The sequence below is a fragment of the Leptosomus discolor genome, chromosome 10, assembly GCF_034619465.1.
Source record: "Leptosomus discolor isolate bLepDis1 chromosome 10, bLepDis1.hap2, whole genome shotgun sequence".
NCBI lineage: Eukaryota > Metazoa > Chordata > Aves > Leptosomiformes > Leptosomidae > Leptosomus > Leptosomus discolor.
This window is the reverse complement of record NC_141400.1, coordinates 9,499,954-9,517,024: the sequence shown is the minus strand read 5'-3', so window position 1 is coordinate 9,517,024 and position 17,071 is coordinate 9,499,954. Positions and strand designations below refer to the sequence as shown.

Genomic DNA, 17,071 nt, shown 5'->3' with positions numbered 1-17,071 from the left:
GAGCCCTCCCGCTCTCCAGGCTGTCCCCCGGCATGCACGGCACAGTTGCTGCCGGATCCGGCCCGCCTCAGCAGGGGCACGAAATGAGCACAAACCCTTGGTGCAAGGGTCCCTGCCGGCCTCCTGAGGCAACCCCGGCTCCCACAATTGGAGGTATAAACCCCTCGCAGTGGGGAAGGGCTGTTCGAGCTCAGCAGTAAATGAATAAAAACATTAATGCTCTGTTCTCCCAGGAAGCAAAGCCTCTGCAGAGGCAAAGCTCCTTGCAACACGCAAACGAGTATCAGCTGCCTCTTTGTCCTGTAATTGCGATTGCGTTTCTGCGAGGGCTGAGGTCAGAGTTGGTTCATGCTTTAATGAAAGCCGAGGAGGATGTGTCTGAACAGAGGCTGTTCCCCCAAATGCCCTCCACCTTTTAGCTTCGGCCTTCAGGTGCAGCTGCCCGCGCGGTGCTGCTGTGGGGTGCTCCTGCTGCCGGAGAGGATGCCCAGTTTGGGCTCCTGCTCCCAAAGGATGTAGGTGTGTGGCACGGGGGCACCTGGCTAGGCATTCCTCTTCCCCAGAGCAGAGGTTCATCAGACAAGTCACAGTGAGCTGCCGGCAGCTTTCTGGTCGCAGCCGTGCTGCAGTGTGCACGGGCCAGGTGTCTGGGCTGGAGGATGCCTCCGAATTTTTGAGCATGTCTCCATGGGTGTTTGCTGGCTGCACACCAAGAACCCATGGCTGATCTTCCTACAAACTCCCAAGTAAAATTAGAACAAAAGTTCACTCCTCTCCCAAGGCAGCAGGAAATGCAAAGGGTGGGAAAAGGGAAAGTCAGAGCAGATGAGGTCCAGTGCCCGCAGGCAGCTACTCCCCATCGCCACTGTCACCCCCTCCCCAGGCAGGGGCCTGGGTCCTGCCCCACCCCTGCAGCCAGCCCAGGGGGGCTCTGCCGTCAGGGCTCAGTGGTGCTCAGAGTGATGGATTCCCTCCAGAGACTCCTCAGTGGCTGGGCTGGTTAAATGACCCCTTCTAGCAGAGGGGGCTGGCTGGAGCTGTGGCTTTGCGCTGGGATGCCCTGCCAGGTGCCTGTGTGGGCGGTCGTGCTGAGTGAAGGCTCTCTCCACTTTTCTCCGAGGAGGAGGGGGACCGACGCAGGCAGAGCTGAGCTTTCGGGCACTCCTGACCTGTGCTAGCTGGGAACCTGGGAGCATCCGCTGCCAACCACTGCCTTGGATAGCTGCACGCAGCATGGCAGTGCCGGGGCACTCCGGCCTCCGGGGTACCCAGAGAGGGCAGCTCAGCAGCATTAGGTTGAAGGAGTTTATTTTTACCTAGCCCTGTTGCCAATGGGGACATGTCACATCTGTGGAGTTGATCAAAAGACATCCCGAGCGCTGGTGTCAGCTGCTCCTTGTGATCTCAGCACCAGGATCTTTTCCCCTGTGGCATATCAAAAGGAGCAGGAGAATTTGACTGCTTTGCTATTTTTAATTGAACGCACACATGCACACACAGAGACACACACATATATATGTTATGTATGGCTTTTCTAAAAATAAAAGCCTTTGCCTGTGTTCCCATGGGAAGATTTGGGGAGAAGGGGGAGCCAGAGTTGTTGCAAGACTTTTTCTGGAGCAGGCGCAAGAGTGGTGGCAGGAAAGCAGGGGCAAGCCACAGCAGGTAAGGGACACATCTGAAAGGCCAAAGGACGTCTGGTCCCACAGCAGCCCAGGATGCCCCTGAGCAGAGGGGCCAGGAGAGCTAGGGGAAAGGTAACATCGTGTCCTCCAGAGCTGGCAGTGATGAGGACAGGGACCCTTGACCTGCTGCGTGAGCTCTGACCACCCAGGGAGCAAAGTTTTTTATGGGGAAGGTTTGAAGAGCACCAGCATTGATGGGCCCACAAGGATTATCTGCATCCCAGAGCCATTCAGGACTCTGTATAGACTCTTTGTGCCTGATATACTTGATGGCATCACGCTTGTGGATGTCTACCTGATACACCTCCCTCCAGCAGCAGGGTGCAGGGAGGATGATGGGGAGAGCATCCCCCCAGCACAGGGCAGCTCCTCACTCCTTGCAGCGCTTTGCCTGTGCTGGCGGGGCTGGGGCAGCATCAGCAGCTCCCTGCAGCCCCCAGCCCTGCTGCAGCCATGGGCACAGCTGGGCTGGCAGTCCTCTGCCAGGACATGGCGCTGGCTCACTACTGGACTATGAAGCTGCTCTCCCCTACCCTTGCTGTGTCCTCCAAACCACTTGCCCTTCCTTCCACCACCCCTGGGATGGGACAGGACAGGGTGGAAAGCAGGTGAGAAATGCAAAATGGGAGTGGGTGCGTGCAGAGGAGTGTCCTTTGGTGTGGCACAGGGTGTCCTAAACCCAGTGGGGAGCATGGCACACGGGCTCCTCAGGCTATGGGAACACAGTCAATAATCCCAGATTATCCCAATTAAAAAAAGAGAGAACAGAAAGAGAGAAATGCTGTCTTTTCCACTCCTGCAGCTCAGTTTGAAATCCCTTTTCCTTTACGTTGAGTGTTAGAGGAGACCCTTCCAGGGCACTCCAGGAGGGGAGGCCCCCATGTTCTGCCCCTGCAGCCTCTCTCACATGCTCAGATGTTTGCCTGCTCCGAAATCCATTTGCTCTGTAAATAAACTTGCTTCCCTCATGACCAGAAAACTCCCCCCAGTCAGCCAATACGGGGAAGAGTCACATCAGACCTTTCCCCTCCGTGTTTGAATCTGGACGTCAGGGGCAAAACCACGCACGATGCAAGGACTTGGTGCAGGCAGCGAGTGGCAGTGCAGGCAGGGCCGTGCTGGTGCCAACCCTTGCTCCCATGGGCGCTGGATGCAGCTGTGGGGCTTTGTGGCTGGGCAGTGGCTGGGAGCCAGGCAGAAGCGGGGCAGGTCCCAGCTCTGGGCTGTGGTTAAATGGAGATTTTTAGCTCGGTTCCCAGAGCTCACATCGCACCATGTGCGCCCAGGCATCGATGCGTTTCCATGCTGTTTTTCTCATCGTGCATGTGTGATGCAGGGACCAGGGTCTGTATTGCCTTGGCGGTGCCTTGGGCCATGCGGGACGTGCAGCTTCCCCAGACGGACTGTCCCCAAGGCATTCAGTGCCGTGTGGTGGGGACAGGTATGGGGTGGGGAGCAGCCACGCTGTCTGGGCGTGAGGCTGCCCACTGGAGCCTGGCCCTGTGTGTTGCTGTCTCCTGTGTGCCCAAGTCTCTTGCCTTGTTCTGTTATCGCTGATCCCCAGGGAAGCTGGATAACCCTGGATGTCACCCTTAGGGTAGGAGTGGCTTCGGTTTCCCCTAAGAGCACGAGCAGCTGCTTTGCCAGGGTCAGGGTGGCTGTGCTGTGTCCTGAGCTTCTGCTCACCCGAGGAGATGAGGCTCTTCCAATGCAGGTGCTGCTGTTCTGACGCTTGCCACAGTGCAGGACGCCAGAGGTGGGGGTTTGGTGGCAGTTGTGAGGCAGCTTTCAGTAACCAGCAGTGCCAGCGCCAGGCTGTGCAAACCAAGTTGTATGATGTGCAGTGAAGGGGTGCTGTCTGCGCTTTGCTCTGCCCTGTAGTTGCTCCCGGAGCCGCTTGCCAAAGCTCATTCGAAAGACGGTCTGAGTAGTGGGCTCAAGCGGAGGCGACAGCGCGCAAGGAGACCAGCCGTCTCTGCGGGTCGTTGCTGGTGCTTGTTGCTGCCTGCCCCTCTGGCATGGCAGCGGGCTCACCCCCTTTCTCTTCTCTTCCCAGTACGAGGTGTCTGGCGAGGAGCACCTCTACTCTGACTTCCCAGAGATTGACTTATCTCAGCTGGATGCCAGTGACTTTGACTCGACCGGCTGCTTCAGCGAGCTGCAGTGGTGCGGGGAGCACTCAGAGACCGACTCCAGCCAGTACAGCACCGATGACTCTGAGCTCTTCCAGGTACCCCCCTCCTACTTGTGCAGGGGACCCAAGGATGGAGGCAGGGAGAGGGCAGGGGAGGGGGAGAAGGAGGGAGGAAGGAGGGGACACAACTATTAATAGGTCCTCCCCGGCTGATTAGTGTTCCGTTAATTTGCACACTGGCTCTAAATGGGGCAAGCCAAGTAAGGCTAATGAGGAGGTGGATGAGCAGAGGAGGGCTGCTGAGCCAACCCTCCTGTGATGTCTTATTAAAATGGAATTACAGTTGGTGTGTAGCATGTCCCGTTCGTTTCCCAGGGCGGCAGTGCGGGGGTCTCAGGGCTGTGGTGTGGGGCAGGAGTATTCATTTCCCTGGAGCAGAATGCAGCTCTTCCTCTGGCTCTCCAGCTTTGGCATCCTCCCTGTGTTTAGGGCTGGGGTCCCTCTGGCAGACGGTGGCTGGTTTCTCACCTCGCCTTTATGCTGGGATGGACCCATCACTGTGCCAGCACCCAGGACCGCGTGGTGCAAAGCAGTCCTGGGCACAGGCGGAGCTGGTCCTTGTCTCTCAGCACTGTTTTTGCTTCTCCTTGCAGAGAGCTGAGCATCTCTCGGAGCTGTGGTGCCAGGGCAGGGCTGTGAGCACAGCGCAGGCAGGTGGAGGCAGGGGGCCGCAGGGGCTGCCCAGGGAAGGGCGCAGAGCCAACTGAGCAGCCCACTTGCCTTTCCCAAAGCTCATGCCTTGCCCTGGGTGTGCCCTGTGCTTGGTGGCTGGGGTCTCTGTGCCCTCCTGAGCAGCACCCAGGCCCTTACCCCCTCAGACAGGGAGGCTGCAACCCACTGGTGCCTTGCAGTCACCAACTCTGGGTTACATTTTGAGAGGGAGGAGTATTTGTATTTAAACAAGGAGAAAAAAAAAATAAAAAGCTCCAATATTTTCTAACCTGGCCATAATAACAATCCTCTGGCTTTTATGCTGTGCTGATGCTGTGCTTGAAAATGGTCCAGTCCAGCTGAGGGACCTTCATCACGAGATGCATATTTTCCGCTGAACTTCCTGGGGAAAAGATAAACATAAAAGAAATGCAAAAGACAGGCCCATTAGGAGCAGTCTCCACTATGATGAAATGTATCCCACTGAACTTGTATGCACAGCAGTCTTGTGCCAATAACAGGAGGAGAAGAAACGGAGCCAAAAATGGAGCATCCTGCTGCCTTTCCCTGAAGCCTGCTCCAGTAACTGCGAGCAAGGTTAGGGCGTGGAACAAAAGATATTTAATTTTCAAACAAGATGAGAGAAACACTGAAGGTTGTGTGCAGTCAACAGTCCTCCTTGCGAGCCTGAATTTACCCCTGTGCTAATTTTATAGCTGATGGTAGCCTGCATCTTGTTGGACATGGTTTACATTCAGAATGTGATGGAGTAGGACCGAAAAGAAGGAACTCCTGGCTCACTTTGGCCATTCCTCAGCTTCTGCATCCTCTTTTGGGCTTTTGCATTGTATCACCAGACTGGAAGGGGGCTTGTGGGACTGGGGGGGCACTGGGAGGGCTGGAGGTGCATCAGCTGAGGCAAAGCCCAGCTGGAAAGAGGGGCCCGAGGAGGCAGGTTGGGGTGGTGGTCAGGGAGGAGGCAGGAGCAGCCTGTGGCCCTGCCTGGCCCAGCACAGCCCCGGCACAGCCCCAGACACTCCCAAACCTCCCATCAGCATCCCCAGATCGTGCTGTTCGCCGAAAAAAATACATCAGGGAAGCTGTAATATAAGGGCCATCTTGTTCTGGGGGCCATGCTCTGTTGATAGGGTCCCTTGCAGAGCACTGGGTGCAGCTGGCTTTAAGCCAGGGGGCTGAAAGCCCCTGTTGAGCTGGAGATGCCTGTGTTTGGGGGCTTTTAGTGAAAACAAAACCCATACTGCTTGTTGCAAGCTGTGGCATCTGGCCAGCTTCCTCTCTCAGCTCTGGGCAGAGCTTCCCCTGTGCCCTCCTGGGGGCTTTGCCCTCTTGTCCACTGGGCAGCATGGGGCTGAGCTTTCGGGTTTTCACGTTTTCCTTGCCTTCCCCATTAGGCAAGCTGCAAATAACCAGCCGGGCCCACTCAGGCCTCCCCAGCCCCGCAGAGGGCGGGGGGCTGTGCCTGCCCCCTCCCCGGGCTCCTGTCCTGGCTGGGTGCTGCCAACACCACTCAGCAGCACTGTGATAGCCAGTGCTGGGAGGACTTGCAGCCCAGGGTCGGGAGGACTTGCAGCCCAGGGTCAGGAGGATTTGGGCAAGGAGCCTTTTAATCACAGATCCTTTATCTGCTGCTGTTTGCCTCCTGGTGGGGTGGAAGTGACTACTGGGAGAAAAGATGCTCTGATTCGTTATTTTCCCGCTGAGGTGCAGGGAGACAGACTGATGCTCCTTTTCCAGTTGGGTCTCTCTCCTGATCCCATCCTAGTGCTGTGCTGGGGAAAAGCTCTCCCAGGTCTCCTGCAGGGTCACTGGGAAGTATGGGTGCTGGTGTGGCATGGCTGGCCTCTCTTCCCCCCTGCCCAGCGTCCCCCAGTCCCTCTGCCCACTCTAACTCCCCCTCTCTTCTCTGCCTGCTCCTTTCAGATAATAGACAGCGAGAATGAAGCGCTGCTGGCAGCCCTCACCGAGACATTGGATGATATACAGGGAGATGACATGGGCCTGGCTGCCTTCCGAACTATGGAAGAGGGGGACACGCTCAACCATGTCTACACCTCGCCTGCCCCCTCCCCCAAACCCACCGCCCTGGTCACGGGGGGGCCGCCCCCAGCCCCCGAGTTTGATGAGCTGTCTCTAGTAAGAACCCACTTCCTACTGTTTAAGGTGGATTTGGATGAGCCCCTGATAAGCCGGCTGCATGGGTATGATAGGAAGCAAAGGTCTGAATTTTTTCATTCTAGGCTTAAAACTCTCTTTAACCGTCAATACCAAAGCATATACTTGTATTGTATACGTATACATGTTCTGCATCATTGCTGTCACCTCCATCACCATCCTCACGGGAACAAGCTGTGTGTATACAAATATATCAATGAAGGGGGTGGGGGTGGGTGTCAACGGGGTGGGGGTTGCTTTGGCGAGGCCCACACCTGCTTTTAAATCAGATGTGCAGATGTGGGGCTGCCCGGGGGTCTCCCTAGCGCATCCCAGCCCTGTGCCCATGGGCAACAGTGGCTGCTCCCGGGGCCGAGCTCACCGCTGCTCTCACAGCAGTGACGGAGAGGGTTTGGCCAGAGTGCCAGACAGCCCATGCCCTCAGCTTTCAGCGGGAGGGTTTGACACCCCCCCCCAACGCCTTCCACCGCAACCCCCTCAGGGGCTGTGTGGCCTCCTGTCCCTACAGATCTGGTGACCAGAGCATCCCTCTTGGTTCACTGCAATATTGGGGCTCCAGCCCCTCTCTCCCTCCTGGCCAGGACTAACTGGCAGCATTTGCTGCAGGCCACTGCCGTCCCCGGGAGGTCCCCTGGGACAGGGGCACCCAGCCCGCTCCCTCCTGGGGCTCACGGTCCCCCCCAGGGACCCCCAGCCTGGCCCCGGGGTCTCCCCAAAAGCCGGGGCTGTGGCGGGGAGGAGTGACATCCAGTGGTGAGAGCGTGCATTTCCACCGCCCACGCCCTGCACAGGGGGGTATATATCACACACGATACGTATGTGTATATATAGGATGTATACGTTGCAGGGGTGGGGGGGAAAAGGTGCTGGTTGCTTCCACCAACAGGAGCTGCACGCCTAAAACTGTGGGTGACATTTCCCTGCAGACCCTGACCCAGGCACCCGCTGTTTCTATCACCCCTTAAAACCCCTTGTGCCTGCCTCGGGGCTTCAAATCTGTCTCCTCCATGCAGTCCCCTGGCACCTACGCAGTCGTCTTGCTGTTGAGCTGTTGTCGCCTTCAGTTGTCAGTGCGACATGGGTGGAATATGAAATGTTGCTGGGTGTGGGGTTTGGGGTTTTTTCCCCCCTGACCAAAAATGGTTTTGAGTAAAAGAAAAATGGTACGCTGACCTTGCCATCCAAAGTGGTGGCACTGTGGGTAACGCAGAGAAATCGCCCCTCCCACTGCCCGTGGGCTTGACGAAGTGAGTTGGGGAAGATCCTCAACAGGTCCCACAGGGGCTTGCATCTGCAAAACGCCTTGAAAGCTCATTAATGAATTGAGGCTGTCCCTGGATGTTTTGACTAAATGAGCCTTGCACGTGGACCCAAGCAAGCTGTCCAAACCCATCACTCATGTCAGGGTAAAATCTCTGTCACCTAAGGGCAGAATTGATGGAGTGAGAAGTTTGGATGCCACGACAGCTCCTGTGTGTCTGATGGGAGCAGGGGATGCCCCTGGAAAGTAAATTCCCTCATGTCACCACTGCCTCAACCTCCCTGGGGAGTTGGGTGAGTGCTGTGGAGACAGCCCCAACCCCCTCAGGGCTGCAGGTGGCAGGGCACATGCCCCTGTAGCCACGGGCAGGGGGGAAACGCCTCCCTGCCTTTTTATTTTTCCTCCCCCATTTTTGGGTCAGATGCTCAGCAATGGACGTGCCCAGTGCAGGCATGAGCCGAGGGGCTGCGGCCCCACCGGTGCTTTCTCTTGCCCTCACTGCGATGCCGACTCCTTTTCTTGCCGCTTCTCTTTGCAGCTGAAGAAATTGCTCCTCTCTCCATCACACGTGCCTCCAAGCTGCGAGGCTCAGCGGGATGGGAGCGCCCGGCGCCCGGGGACCCCTAAGTCCCGACCCACACGGCCCTGCACAAAGGTACTTCCTCAGTGGGCAGCGCTTGAGCCTGTCCAGCGCCCATCTCTTGAGAGCTGTCCTGAAGGAGGTCACCGATGTCGGGGAGCGCGGGCAGTCTCTGAGCTGGGCCAGGGGCTGGGGACAGGTGGGGACTGTCACCGATGGCAGAGCAGCATGTGGTGTTCCTGCCCCCGTCTGCAGTCTGAGCTCAGCGAAACTGGGCTGAGAAATGTCTCGATCTCATTGGGACCCAGTGGGCTCAGGCCTCTCCCAGCTTCCTGTGAGTGCTGGTTTGTGAAAGCCCTGTGTGCTGCCTGGCCGCCCCCTCGCCCCGCTTCCCGCTGACTCAGCCCAGGCTGGGAGCCGTCGGCCGGGGAGAGCTGCACGCCACGCTGCAGAGCCGACCCCCTCACTTAAACTAATCTCCTGAAGCCCAGCAGAAGTTGCCGTCAAAGGTTTTTCTACTTCACTAATGGTAATTGTGTGGTGCATTAGGCCCAGAAAATTAGATTGCTTGGGAAGACGAGCAAATCCCTCCCGGGGAGAAGGAGCATCATTGTGTGCTGGCTGCTGAAGGGGCAGCGCTTGGGATGGTTGGGCTGCCAGCCTCGTGTGCCCAGTGGAAAGTCCCTGGGGCACGGGGCTGACCCCCAGGCTGGTCAGGATGCTGATGGGCTGGAACCAGCGAGTTTGAGGATGTGGAGGGGCTCTGTCAGCCGAGGGGGGCTTCTTCCTCCATGCTTGGTACTTGTGTCAGGTCATGGCTGTGGGGCTTGGGGCTGACTTTCTCCTCTCTCCTCTCTGAAGGTGGAAGGTCCCCGGGACAGGAGGGCGAGCATCCCGCAGGTGCAGAGCCGCAGCTGCACTGAGCTGCACCGGCACCTCACCTCCGCCACCCCCTGCCCCCAGACCAAAGCCCCCCGGGCACCTGAGGAGTGCCCCAGTGGCAGCCACCACCCATCCCCGGGTGACTGTGCCCATCACGAGGAGGACAGTGACTCCAGCGAGGACTCGCTGAGCTCCGTCGACTCGGTGACTCCTCCGTCCTCGGCGGAAGATGGCTCCGGCAGCCAGTTCTCCTGCGAGGGGGAGATGCACTCGGTGGTGGAGCTCATCCGCTACATGCACACCTACTGCCTGCCGCCACGGAAGCTGCCCACCCGCGACGCTGCCGATGCCAAGCCCCAGCCCTGCAGCAGCCCCTTCAAAAGAGCCAAACCGGACTGTCCCGCGCAGCTGCGCCACCCTGGCAGCACACACAGCCGGCCGGGCTGTGCCTGGCAGGCGGCTGGGGGCTGCAAGAAGCCCGGAGCATCCTTCTCCATCCTGAAGGAGCTGCTGGCTCGTGACCTACTGTGCGACGTGAGCAAGCCATACCACCTGGGCAAGCCCGTGTACGCCGCCCTGGCCCGGCCGCCTGGCTCCCGCTCCCCAGTGCCACTGGCCCAGGGCGGGGAGGATGCCGGTGGGACCTGCACATCCAGAGCCAAAATGGCACCCGAGAAGGGCGAGCCGCGGCAGAGCCCTGGGGCCGAGGCAGAGGCACTGTGGGAGCCAGGCGGCCTTGAGGATGATGCTGGGAAGCCTGTGGGCACCCCGAGCGCAGCCGCGGGGAAGGTGGCCCGCAAGCAGGAGAGCACTGTTTATGCCGTCCGCCGGTCCAAGAGACTCAACCCCGAGCTCGGCCACTGGCTCTCCTTCCTTGACGAGCCACCCCCTGAGCCCTCCATCCCCCGGGAGGCAGGGGACAGCCACGGCCCCGAGGATGCCCTGGCCTGTAGAGAGCCCTCGCCGTGTCCGGCACTGGAAGGTTTCTCCACCGAAGAGCCCGCGGCCGAAGTGGAGGTGGGGGGCATGGCACCACCGGTGGAGCCCCAGCCCCTCTCCTTGGGCTCCCCGGGGCATGGCGAGGTGGGCGACGGGGCTGAAAGCCAGCACTGTGCCCTCCTGGAGCAAGCAGGTGAGGGGGGCTGGGGGCTGTCACTCTGCTCACCCCTCCCCAGTGTGCCTGCGCTGCCTGTGCCCTCCCTGCCACGGGCCAGCGCTGCTGGCCAGGCGCCTGGCACTCACCTGGCAGTGAAGCTGTGAGCAGCCTCAAGCACAGCTGAGCCCTGACCTATGTGCCAGCTGGCCGTGGGGCCCCATGCACGGGGAGTTGGGGGCCTCTTCTGGTTTTGAGGTGCTGTTTCAACCCATAGGGGCCTTCTGCCTCAGTTTCCCCATCCTTGTAACAAGATGAAGGAGTTGGTGCAGCGCTAACCCAGCGGTGACTGAGCCACCCCAGCCCTCTGGGTCCCTCTTCCCCGTGGGCTTGCCCTGTGCCTGGGCACCAGGGTTCAGCTGCACTGGTGCCCCAAAATCACGGCTATGCACAGATGCTTTGTGAGCACAAATGGCTGAACCCTGGCAGCGTTAGCCCTCCTGCAGACACTGCCGCCTCGCAGGCAGGCAAAGCCCATGGTCCCCAGCGCCCTGCCAGGCCAGGGCAAGCAGAGGGGCCCCAGCTCCCGCCGCGAGCACTGCAGGTGCTGGAGGGAGCACACAGCTCCGCTGGTAACCCTGCTTCTCTCCCTGCCTTTCAGAAACACCCAGGTGTCTCACGCTGTCCTTGGCACAAACGTAAGTGCGCATGGGGCTGAAGGAACCGCGCTGGGGCTGGAAAGCCGCCTTGGTTTGGCTGGCTGGGCATGCCTCTGCAGTGAGCGAGCGAAGCTCCTGTTGCCGAGCAGACCGAGCCATGCAGCTGGGCGCAGGGCTGTGGGGAGCCGTGGCCATCGCTCAGGTGCAAGTTGCTCAGAAAGCTCTGGGTTGAAGGCAGGGCATTTCTGCATGCCAGGGGCAACATGCTCTGGAGCTCTGGCTGGGACAGGGAGGGCACGCAGCTCACCCCACTGCCCCTTGCACCCACCTGCGGGGTTACTCCATCAGGCACTAGCCATGGTGGTAGGGCACACGTGTAGGCAGTGTTTTCTCAGCTTCCTTTTGTTTTTTTGGGACTGCGGTTCACCTAAACACTTTCTCTCCTTATTTTCTGCTCTTCTCCAGTGACCCAACATTTGGGAAGAGAAACTTTGAGCCGATGCTGACTGTGGAGCTGTGTGGGACAGCAGGTAGGACAGGTTTTTAATTTTTTAAATTTTGTAAAAATCCTCCCTGGGAAAACTCGAATTTACCCTAAATTCAGCCTGGAGGCACCAGCTCCAGCCAAGCCCAGCCAAGGGGCATGTTCATCCCGTGGCCTGGGACCCCCCTTCACACTTCAAATGTAGGAGACATCCCATGCACTGCCTCCGCATCCGAGCACTGCAAGCGGCTCAGGGGGATGCGTTTGGGATGGGGGGGGTGTGTCTGTTCAAGGGTTCCCTGCATGAGCCAGGAGGGAAGGGAGTGTCCTCTGGTCCCTGCTGGGATCAGGCATCCTTCTTTTGCCCCAAGTGCTGCTGGATGGATGAGGCTGCGGGAGCCGAGCAGCCTCCTCCCTTGCAATGGTGGGTGCAGCCCAGGCGCTGGGGTGGGATGGGGCAGGACGGTGGGGGCAGAGCTGACTCCTGCTGTTTGTTCCGGGGGGACCTTTCAGGTCTCACGCCACCCACCACTCCACCATATAAGCCCGCCGAGGAGGACCTCTACAAGCCAGACATCCCCCAGGAGCCAGGGAAGGAGGACGGGATGGCCCCCAGCCCTGGGGGTGCAGGGGACACGGCAGCCTCCCGGAAAGCCACCAGGAAACACCCCGAGAGGACAGAGCTCTTCGCCCACCTGAGCCGAGCCGCCGGGCGCCCTGTGCTCCCCGAGCCGCAGGGCGTGCTCAAGCGGCCCTTCTCCCGCTCCTTCGGGGACCACGACTACTGCCAGGTGCTGAAGCCTGAGGCTGCCCTGCAGAGGAAGGTGCTCAGGTCGTGGGAGCCCCTGGGCCAGGTGGAGATGGAGCACAAGAGGAGGGTCCCGGCCGCCCACTACCAGGGGCTGGACCTCGGCAAGGAGGCGGGAGGCGAGATGCTGTGGAAGGACGGCGTCAAGCAGCTGAGAGACCAGGAGATCCGAGCCAGCTTAACAAAGCACTTTGGCTTTCTGGACAGTGCTCTCGACGACAAGGACATGGTCTTCTGTAAGACCCCCGAGTATGACACGGTCTTTGAAGACAGCTGCAGCGAGAGCGGCTCCCCTGTGGAGGAGGAGGAGGAGGAGGAAGAGGAGGAGGAGGAGGAGCACGGTGACACCAAGCTGTGCCTGCGGAGAAACCACCTTTCTAGGACCAGTTTGCGTTTCTGTTCCCGGAGCAGGTCCAGCTCGGGGTCTTCGTGCTGCCGGTCCCGATCGCCCGCAAGCAGACGCACCTTCAGGTACAGGGGATCTGGGGGGAGGGCACTTGGGACTGTTCTTGCCCCCCGCGTTTTTGCCCCAGTGCGTGGCAGCCCTGACTCTCTGTGCTCTGCTGGCCCAAGTAATAAAGATGCTAATTAGTGAAAGAAAAACTGTTGAAATAATTGGTACCACATCAGCAGCTGCTGCAAACATCAGCCATGGCCAGAGAAAGCAGCACGGGGATGAAGCAACCAGGGATTTCCATGGTGCTGGGAGCCACGGGACATGGGCAGGGGCCAGAGCCATGCCTGGGAAGGGGCAAGTGCTGGCTGGGAACTCCCTCTGGCATCTATCAGAAAGGACTTTGTAGTGTCCTTTCCAGTGACTCCAGACATGCATCTCTCCTCGGGTGCCCAGCCCCTGCTGCAGATGCCATGTGCTTTGGCTTCTATGATGTTTGAAGCTTTTCCAGCCAGATCTCCCCCACCCCCCCGGCTGACCTCCTCTCCCTCGCTTCCCAGGTGTGAGAACGGCGAGCAGTGTCAGGGTGGGAGCGGGCACCGGGGCCAGCTGGAGAAGAGACAGGAAAAGGCCATCGTAAGTGAGCGGGGACCCTGCGCTGGGACAAAGCAATCCCCAGCTTTCAGTTCATCTCCCAGAAAAGCAGCAGTGGAGCCCATTAGCCCTGGCTTCAGCATCTCTTGGTGCGAGGCCAGTGTTAAACAAGGACATGTGGGTGGAGGGGGGAGAGAAAAACCCAAGCGGAAGCCACCAGCGATTGGCAATACACTGAGTCCTTGGCCCAGAAATGCCCGGAGCATCCTACGCCGGTGCTTCAGCACAGTCGGCGCTGGCAATTAGCGGCGTGAGCTGGGGAATCCCTGAAGCTGCTCAGCCTTTACAGATGCGGTCCCGCTGCAGAGGCAGACTTGTGCATTGGGAACCTGGTGTGTGCCCGCGGGTGGGAGCTGGGTGGGCGTGCAGGGAAATAACTTGGTCCTCCATACTATTGTGCACTCACACACACACACACATTTAGACATGGCCCTCTGGCATTCTTTTCCTGCAATGCAATTGAATTTTGCCCCTAGCAATTCCTGGGAATATTCCCTGGCACCTTCACCAGGAGAAGCTGAAAAAGTTGCAGGAATGCAAGAGAAATTTAAAAGAGAAGAAGAGGGTGGTGGCTGCTTCAGCTTGGATATGGCTGTCCCCTGCAGCAGTTGTGTCCTGGGTGTGACACCCAGGAGCTGGAGCAGAGACAGCCAGACCCTGGAGATGTGAGACTGTGCCCGTGGCAGTATTGCCCCGCTGCAGCCTGATTCCTGGTGCTGGCTTGCAGGGTCTCCTCGACAGCCTCACATTTCCACCGCCTGTCGGCAACGCGGAGGTGTGGGGTGCCAGAGCCTGAAACCTTTCGCTTGCTTTGGCAGGGGGAAGGCCGGGTGGTGTATATCAGAAACCTCTCCAGCAGCATGAGCTCCAGTGAACTGAAGAAACGCTTTGAAGTGTTTGGTGAAATCGTGGAGTGTCAGGTCCTGTCCAGGACTAACAGGTGGGTGGGGAGCGAGCTGTGGTCCGGGGCTCCAGCGGCTACAGACAACCCCTCTCCCCGGGCAGCATCAGCACTGCCAGGCAGTGCAGGGTCACCCCTGCACCCCGCTGCGGGTGTGCGAGGGAAGCGGTTGTGCCAGTGGGGTGAAGTGCTCTGTGCCATGCCAAACCCCTCGTTCAGCCAAGCCCACGGTCCCGGTGCTTTGGGCGAGGAGATGCAGTATGTCCCCAGGTCCAAGGGCATGGGGAGGGCCAGTGGGATGGAGGGCCAGCAGGATGGAGGGATAGCGGGATGGAGGGCCAGTGGGATGGAAGGCCAGGGGGACAGTGCTGGGCAGAGGCGCATCAGAGGGGCTGCTGGGCTTGTGACATCTTGAATTCTTTCTCTGGTTGTTCAGGGGGGATAAATATGGCTTCATCACCTACCGGTATTCAGAGCATGCCGCCTTGTCTCTGAAAAACGGCACCTCGCTAAGGAAGAGGAATGAGCCTTCATTCCAGCTCAGCTCTGGTGGCCTCGGGCACATCTTCTGGACCAGATATGCTGACTTGGGTAAGAAAGCAAGAGCTGCTTTTTCTGAAGTGTCTTGTTTATCAGCACAGAGCTCTGATGGCACATTGCACTGCTGAACCCTAGTCACAGAAGGTTCCTAAACAACTTTAGAGCTTGCAGGAAAAGCCCACTGGCTCTCCTATGGCTCGCATAGCTGTTCTTAGCTCACTCAGATGGCTTGGGAAACTGGAGGAAAAGAAGAGTAACTGGTGTGAGGACCCAGAGATCCCAGGGCTGCTGGATCTTGGCTGACCACAGCCCATCCTGTCTCCACTGTGTTTCTACACAGCGCTGGATGCTTTCCAGCAGAGAAGTCCCTTCCCAGTCGTTAGAGAAAGCAGTCAGCAACATCTCATTAGCCCAAGAGGTGATCTGGGTGGTTTGCTGCTCCGCCGGACAGATTCACCACACTGCACATGCACCTCTGAGCCAACATGAAGGCACTGAAATGTGCTGCGGTCGCGTTAACTCTTTCTGTGCTGTATGGGCTTCTGCAAGACCTCCTGCCTCACTTGGCAACCGCGTTAGCCAGGGTCTCGCTGGCCCTGTCCTTCTGTGGGAGGTAGGGCTGCAGCCTGAGCTGAGGGACAGGAGTGAAACCCTGTGCTGGTCCTGCAAAAGAAATGTGATCCGGGCTTTGCTCAGTGCTCGTTGCTGTGACCTTCAGGTGTTTCATGAACACTGTGCATTTATTTCTGTACCCTGTGTAGGGTGTAAAGTGGTTCCAGTATCCCACTTCATGCATGAGAGACTGAGGCACAGAAAATAAAACCCTAAGTCTTGACTTATCTCTAGATGCCCAGTCTGACATAAGTACTGCCTGATCTTTTAGCACTTTCTAATATCTGCTCAGAGCAGCAATCCCTCTGGCTTTGGTTGTGGGTGCCAATGTCCATTGTTCATCTAAATAAATCCCAGGGCCTCTCATTTGGGCACAGAGAAGAGAGGAAACAGATAGCACCCCGTGATGAAGATGTTGGCATGTGGCTGTGCAGTGCTGTGAGGAGGGAGGCCAGAGTTATCCCCTGCATGGGAGAACCCCCTCAGTGCTCCTCACCTGCAGATTGCTGCAAAGCCAGCAGTCACCCCTTATTGCACAGCCTGGCTCGTTCCTAAAATCGTGCTCACCCTGGTGCAGGCTCAGATGGGGAGCACACAGGCAGAGGTGAAATGCAACTACGTCATTCATGGCTTATTCAAAAACATACGCCCGAAAAGGGTTAAGCTGCTGTTAAATTAGGCAGCTTTATTTCTGGCATTTGCTGACTTTCCCAGGCTTTGCGGTGGCACTGTTTGTTCAGCTTCTGCCGGAGGGCTGGGGAGCGCTGCAGGCAGGCACCCCGCTCCCCGCCGCCCGCAGGGCTCTCATGGGACGGCCCCGTGTCAGCGCCTCGGAATTCAGCTGCACCCGGCAAATTTCGGCGCACCTGGAAATGGGTGTCTGTGGTGTGTGACCTGCCGGGCTCGGCACCGCTACAGCCGCTCTGCCCAACGGCTCCTTTTCAATGGCGGGGAGACAGCACTGCCGCTGCTCCCTTTCGCCATCCCCGCCTCGGCCAGGCTGGCTTCGCGGTGCTGGGATGCAGCCTGCTGGTGGCGGGGGCTGAGCAGTGCCTGGCTGTGCCTCAGTTTCCCTCCCTGCCAGGCAGCGAGTGCACTTGTGCCCCGCTCCCTGACCTGGCTGCCTTGTGTCCCTGCTGTTCCCAGATTGCAGCGTGGAGGAGTCCTCCCCAGCTCCAGTGAAAAGCAAGTACGAGACCATGGATTTCGACAGCTTGCTGCAGGAGGCCCAGCTAAGCCTGCATCGGTAACAGCCTTAACCTTGGAGGAATACCTCAATACCTCAGTCAAGGCACTTCCAATATGTTTACGTTTTCAAAGAAATTATTCAGTCTATGGAAAGCGAGAGAGAGCGAGAGAGAGCGAGAGCACGCACGCACGAGAGAGAGACTGCTGTCCCTTCCGATCGATGTTTACATTGAACAAAGCTGCTTCTGTCTGTGAGTCCCCATGGTGTTGATGTCTCACTGCCACACGTTAG

At 58.6% G+C, this 17,071-nt stretch overlaps 1 protein-coding gene across 1 annotated transcript in view; it reads left to right on the top strand.

The window, feature by feature from the left end:
• The window catches only part of PPARGC1B (PPARG coactivator 1 beta), a 47,614-nt gene extending 30,773 nt beyond the window's left edge, over positions 1-16,841 (top strand). The window contains exons 2-12 of the mRNA XM_086471004.1: positions 3,742-3,915; positions 6,472-6,684; positions 8,523-8,639; positions 9,426-10,578; positions 11,201-11,237; positions 11,664-11,728; positions 12,196-12,961; positions 13,445-13,520; positions 14,357-14,478; positions 14,876-15,030; positions 16,738-16,841. Of these exons, the coding sequence (XP_086327130.1) occupies positions 3,742-3,915; positions 6,472-6,684; positions 8,523-8,639; positions 9,426-10,578; positions 11,201-11,237; positions 11,664-11,728; positions 12,196-12,961; positions 13,445-13,520; positions 14,357-14,478; positions 14,876-15,030; positions 16,738-16,841 (2,982 nt within the window). The remainder of the gene's footprint in view (positions 1-3,741; positions 3,916-6,471; positions 6,685-8,522; positions 8,640-9,425; positions 10,579-11,200; positions 11,238-11,663; positions 11,729-12,195; positions 12,962-13,444; positions 13,521-14,356; positions 14,479-14,875; positions 15,031-16,737) is intronic.
• Positions 16,842-17,071: the final 230 nt, after the last annotated feature.